Source organism: Mirounga leonina, unplaced genomic scaffold, assembly GCF_011800145.1.
Source record: "Mirounga leonina isolate KUSES-001 unplaced genomic scaffold, KU_Mleo_1.0 Mir_55, whole genome shotgun sequence".
Lineage (NCBI taxonomy): Eukaryota > Metazoa > Chordata > Mammalia > Carnivora > Phocidae > Mirounga > Mirounga leonina.
The window spans coordinates 3,465,067-3,471,487 of record NW_023270816.1 but is presented as its reverse complement, the minus strand read 5'-3'; the positions used below and the strand labels follow the sequence as shown (position 1 = coordinate 3,471,487).

The 6,421-nt window shown below is 44.6% G+C and overlaps 1 protein-coding gene across 3 annotated transcripts; it reads right to left on the bottom strand.

The window, feature by feature from the left end:
• Window positions 1-321: 321 nt before the first annotated feature.
• Window positions 322-5,748, bottom strand: LOC118001917 (39S ribosomal protein L18, mitochondrial-like). 3 transcript variants are annotated; one of them, XM_034992101.1, is made up of 4 exons: window positions 5,560-5,736; window positions 5,094-5,280; window positions 1,335-1,566; window positions 322-841 (listed from the first exon to the last, which is right to left on the bottom strand). In XM_034992101.1, exons 1-4 carry the CDS (start codon window positions 5,609-5,611, stop codon window positions 770-772), a joined length of 543 nt encoding a protein of 180 aa, XP_034847992.1. In that variant the 5' UTR covers window positions 5,612-5,736; the 3' UTR covers window positions 322-769. The 3 variants fall into 3 exon arrangements, with proteins under 3 accessions (XP_034847992.1, XP_034847993.1, XP_034847994.1); XM_034992102.1 differs by having other exon boundaries at window positions 756-841; window positions 1,302-1,566; window positions 5,560-5,738; XM_034992103.1 differs by having other exon boundaries at window positions 774-841; window positions 1,484-1,566; window positions 5,560-5,748.
• Between the last annotated feature and the right edge of the window lie 673 nt (window positions 5,749-6,421).

Below are 6,421 nucleotides of genomic sequence, written 5' to 3'. Positions count from 1 at the left end.
AGGAGCCCAACTAAGGTCACGATTTGCCCCTTCTATCTTCACAGCACTAAGACTTTATAATAAATTGGGGCGCCTGGGTGGCTCAGTCGTTAAGCGTCTGCCTTCGGCTCAGGTCATGATCCCAGGGTCCTGGGATCGAGCCCCGCATCGGGCTCCCTGCTCCGCGGGAAGCCTGCTTCTCCCTCTCCCACTCCCCCTGCTTGTGTTCCCTCTCTCGCTGTGTCTCTCTCTGTCAAATAAATAAATAAAATCTTTAAAAAAAAAAAAAGACTGTAATAAATTGATACGGACAGTTCCTATTTTAAAAAAAGGTCCACACTCTGAAGAGCAACAGCTGTCATTTATTGAGATTAACCACTATGAGCTGGACATGGTAACAAGTAGTTTGCACAAATCTCCTATGTGTACTCTTGCCACAGAGGGCTCAAAGGCAAAGAAGATTTCATGTAACCAGAAAGTGCTCATATCTGCGTTTATTCTTTAACTTATAAACAACATTTAATTTGTCCTTGCAAAGTTAATTATAATTGGCAACAGCTTTTCCCAGATACTTCTGTCCAAGAAGGGGAAGAATTTAGCCCTTAATTAAACCACCGCCCCCCAACACACACACACAAGAGGAGGAGGGGATGACCTTAACTAGTGATAACATTCCACCGTTACATGATTGTACAAAACTTCCAAGCTGGCTGTCCTTCCAGATGCTCCCTTCTGAAGGACGCAACGGCTCACAGCTTTATAGTCACACGTTCGGAACGATGCTCCTCTTTCAGTCATAGATTCTCCGAGGCTCCTGCAGCACCACACCGCCTTCCGTCATGGCACCCTGCAGTCGCTTCATCTGGTTTTGAAGATCCGAAAAAAGGAAAAGGTTAAGTTAGCGCAATAAAGAAGCTGACAAGAAACAGTTCGTTCCCAAGAGAACTAAAACAGCTGATTTGCTCCTTGCTAAGCCCCAGCCTACACTGATTTCCCAGAAAGTGATCTTAATAATGACACAGATAAGAGACTCTAGAGATGTCAAAGATTAGTGGTGTTTCATCATACAGACAAGATGTCAACACATGAACGGGGAAGTAGAGTGGGGGACATCGTGGCTGCACAGTCAGTCACCCTGGACTCACTCTGGACAAGCCAGCCTCAGGTGACTTGGGCATACTACTCCTGACCCTCTGGGCTGCTATGAAGATGGAATAAGGTCACACATGTCAGGATACCCACCTCAGGATCTGCCACATGGAAAGAACTTGATAAATCCAACTATTGTTACTATGTAAGCACCTGCTGTCAAGAATTCATACCTTTTAAAAATAAGTACATGAAAACCAAAATACCGAGTCCGAGGCTGCCTCCCAAGGAGTGGGTTGGTAGACCATGAAGTTGATTCCTGCCTCTAAGCATCGCTCTGCCAGCACTCGTCCTATACTCTCACAGGCCACCACGTTTTTGGTGCTGTAAAGATGCTTTTTAATAGCCCATTCCCGAGTGGATGCTGAAACCACAACCTGGCCGTTGCGATGCTCAACCAACGCTTCTACATGATGCTGAGTCCTTATAACTCGCAACCTAAATGAGATGAGAAGAGAATAAAATCATAAAAGAATCCTAAAGATAAAAGGCCTCAGGTGAATAAAGGCCTACACATTACTCAAGAATGCAATGTCTGTTTCATTTACTTGAACAGAGTTAACCTGGATTTGACTTGGGAAAGCTGTTTTTCCTGTCTTTATGAGGTTACCCTCAATAACAATAAACTAAACATTTCCACTTAATCTCAAATATCCAGGAGAAATTTGGTATTTCTGAGATGTGAGAATTATTACACAGCATCACTTCAAAAAAGGATCTGAGGAGGCAGAGCTAAGCTGTGACCCTCCAACGAGTAAGGATATACTTACTCTGTTTCTACTTTCCAGTAACACCAAAATAAATGTAAGATTGATCAAAGATTTAAATTAAAAACTGAAATCATAATACTAGCAAGCAGATTGTTTTTTACAACCTCAAAGTAAGTCTATTTATTTTATTTAAATTCAATTAACATATAACGTATTATTAGTTTCAGAGACAGAGGTCAGTGATTCATCAGTCTTATATAATATCCGGTGCTCATTACATCACGTGCCCTCCTTAATGTCCATCACCCAGTTATCCCATTCCCCCACCCTCTTCCCCTCCAGCAACTCTCAGTTTGTTTCCTATGATTAAGAGTCTAAAGTAAGCCTATTTAAATAGGACATCAAACCATGTCATCCTGCTTTTATAAAGAAAAACCAAAGTTTTCTACAGTTAAAAAAACAGTAAACTGAAGTCAAAAGGCAGCAAGAAACAAAAAATACTTTAAACACATATTATTTATTCGAAGGGCTAATTTCCGTATGTAAAAAGCCTCCTATAATCTGAAAAAAAAAAAAAAAGACCAATACCTTAATAGGCAAAGGATCTGAACAGACTGTTCACAGAAACAAAATATTAAAGACTCTCAGGCCCATGAAAATACGCCCATCTCACTGATGAGACGCATGGACAAGGCAATTCATTGCTAAATTGTTTGGAATCATTAAGGTAATCATCAATATGGAGCTAACTAAAACATCCATACGGTGGTGTTCTATCCAGTTACCGGAAGGAATGAAGTAGCTGCCATTCACTGAGCACCTACCATGCCAGGCACTGTCCTGTTTACAGGCAGAGCTCATGTTTCAAAATGATCTCTCATTATTCTTTTTTCTTTCTTTCTCTATTTTTTTAAGGCCACAGAAACTGACATAGAAAGGGTTAGTAACTTTACCAAGATTACAACTAATGGTAAGTAACGGAGCTAGAACTTCAGTCCAGGGGTCTGGCTCCAGAGCCAATGTTCTAAACAAGAGAAAGGATTTCCAAGATGGATTCTGAAGGGGGCAGGGAGGATTCAGATGAAAAACAGTGTACGTGGTATGCTAATATTTGTAAATTTTTTTTTAAGATTTTATTTATTTATTTGACAGAGAGAGAAAGCACAAGCAGGGGGAGCGGTTGGCAGAGGGAGAAGCAGGCTCCCAGCTGAGCAGGGAGCCCAACGTGGGACTTGATCCCAGAACCCTGGGATCATGACCCGAGCCGAAGGCAGACACTTACATTTAAAACAGACTGAGACACCCAGGTGCCCTAATATTTGTAATTTAAAAACTACTAAGTTTACACTTATGTGCACAAATTATCTCCAAAAGGATACACATAAAACCTATTTACCCTTTGGATTTTATAGCATACATTTATATTACACATTTAAAAATTAAGCTCACATTAAATAAAACACCAAAATTAGAGGTCACACCAGGATTCTTAGTGTGAAACAGCAGGAAAAAACACTAGATTGAGAAATGTGGGTTCTACACCTGGTTTTGCTGGCAGCCCTAGTAAAAATCACAATTTATCAAAGGTCAACAATCCTTTTCCATAAGGGCTCAGACAGTAAATGCTTTAGGCTTTGTAAGCCACAGGGTCTCCTGCAACTGCTCAACTCAGCCATAGTAATACTAGAACAGCCAGGTGAGAATGAGTGGTGGTGTGTTACAATAAAACATCCTTTGTGGATAATGAAATTTCAATTTTATATAATTTTCATATCACAAAATATTATTCTTTGGAATTCTTTCTCACGTTTTAAAGAAAGGAAATTTTTAGCTTGCAAGCCAACTATGGCCCATGGGCGATAGTTTGCTGATCCTTGTCTTAAACCATTTGTTCAACAAAGGCATAGGACTCATCCTCTCTAAGGTCACTTCCTATTATAATATGCCAAAATTCTATACTGATAATACTGTGAATATATCAGGGGAAAAAAGTGGGAAAATAAATCTCTAATTATTTAAATGATCCAATATTAAGTAAATACGTTGAATGTGTCAAAAGAATTTTAGATTAATTCAAGGGATCTGCCTACTCCCTTTGACTCCTTCCTACGTACACTAAGTAAAAATGCTTCATAGCAACTGTAAAATTTTATTATCCCTATTCCATCGTCCACAACAAAACTTAAAATTTTTGCTAACAAGGATGTATTTTCTCTTTGCATGTCCTGCATCTAGCACAATGCCTATGAAGTGTCATAGGCCTAATGTTTGTTGAATGAATGTATCACATAGTTATGCCTCCTATTTAACTTCCAATTACAATTTATATAGTCCTTAAGAAATATTCCATTTTTAACAAATGCTTACCAAGTAAATAACCAGCAGATAAACACCAACATAAAGCAGCAAGTGGTAATAATTTATAGTGTCTTGGATCTTAGGTAGGTCAGACAAAACATGTTTGTATCTTAGCTCTAGAGCTTATTAACCTTGTCCCCCCTAAGCCTCCATTCTCTTGCTCCCATAAAATGAAGGAAATTACTGTATCTGCTTCATAAAGTAATTTTAAGGGTTAAACGAGAAAACGCACATAAAGCAACTAAGAGCTCCTGGCAAATACAAAGTGTTCAATAAATAACCATCTTCATAACAAAGAACAGACTCCTAACTTGCCTCCTGCTTCTATTCTTCCCCCATTACAAATTTCTCCTCAAAGCAACTGGAATGATCTTCAATTCAACCTCAAAATTTACTAAATTCTGTCTTCCACTATTGTGAAAAACTGTGAGGTGCTGACTCCAATTTACAAAGGTAATGATCTGTCTCCTACCTACCTGTCCATCCTCACCTTACGCTATTCACTCCTTCCGCACACTGGACTCCAGGTACGCTGGCCTCGTAGTTGTTCAAACACACAAGCCCGTCCCCACCCCAGCCATTTCCTCTGCTGGGAACGCTCTTCTTGGCAGATCGTCTTATCTTTCAGAAGGGGCCTTAGCAGGCCCCCAGTCTCCCCATCCTAACATCATCCTCTTTAAATTTTCTCCCTGACACCTACTTATTGTTTGTCCCTCCAGGTCCACCCCCTCACATCCCCCCAACCCCCGTCCACTAACCCCTCCTCCACCCCCAAATGGCGGCTTCCTGAGGAGACCATCTCCAGAAATATCTGGGCCGTTGACTGAATTGATGAAAACAATCTGCAGGGCACCGTGCACCGCTCTGTAGGGTCGATTAACTAGCCGACTTAATTACCTGTGCCAGAACTCACGGGAGGGCCACGTTGTCCCCCAACCCCGCTCCTTCCTGGCCACACCTAAGAGCTCCAGATTGCGGGGGTTCCGATTGGTGAACTCTGGGGCAACAGCGGCATTTTCCAGGGGGTCCACTTCAGGCTTCGCCGCTGGCTCGCAACTGGTTGAGAGCGCTGCGACCCCACACCCTAAGAACGGGAGCCACCACATGTATCTTAAAAAATTACAAACACGGACAAAACAGGAGTATGACCCAACCTCTACCCCATCCACTCCCCGGAAAGGAGAGAGGAGGTAAATCTGGTCACAGGGTACAGTCATCACAGACCCCGCTTAATTTCCTGCTACGGTCGCCACAACGCTGTTAGCCAGTTTACTGTCCGCTGGGGGTTGAACTGAAAACACGACCTGCATATGCCCATTACTGTGCAGGCCCTGGGGAGTCATCTGAGAGAAGCGGGAATTACCGGGGTTCCTGCAAACCGACAGCTTCCCCCAGAGCCGCGACCGGAGCGCCATTGCTGAGGGATCGCGGGCAAAACCTCGGAAAAGCCTCGCGTCCGCTCCTCATCGGCGTCCCGGCCGCTTGCCGGCCGCAGCCATCTTAACTCAGGGAAAAGCTTTCGGATTCAGGAGGTCACCTACGGCTCGACCCGGAACTAACAAACCCCGCCGCCGAGCGGCTGACGGGACGAGCGGCTGCCTCTGCTCCTCCAATCACTGCCTACCATGCAGTGCACGTGACGCCGGAGCCCGCCAACCACTGGCGCAACGCGCTTGCGGGCGGGGCGCAACCCACTAGTTTAGGCGCAGCGTTTCGCCAGAGTGGCGGGCGCGAGGCTCCGGTAATTTCACGTTTCTTTGTTTGGGCATTGGGGTCGCAAAGCGTCGGCCGATCGTTGTTGGAGCCACACGCAGCCCCCCTGGGGAGTGGGAGAAACCGGGGGCAGCGCGAGATGCAGTTTCTCTTCAGAAACCGTAGTTGGCATTTTTCCCGTATGGCCCACGTAAAGCTCTTGCCCGTCCAACCCAGGTTCAGGCCCCCAGCTTAGGCCCGTGAGAGCAGGAACCAAGCTCGTGACTCGCCACCTGCTCGCCGAAGACCGTTAAAAGCGAACACGCGGCACTAGCTCAGAAAGCCAGCTTTCCCGTGAAGGGCCCGCCCTCTCTCGTCACACCCCAACTCCAAGCCCCGCCCTACCGTCCACTTTTTCTAGAAGGCACTAGAATGTGCGAAGGCGCACGCGCAACCCGTGCCGGGACGAGGGGAGGAGAAGCTTCAGCCGAGCACCTCCTTCCTTCTCCCGGGCAAGATCCTTACTTCCGTTC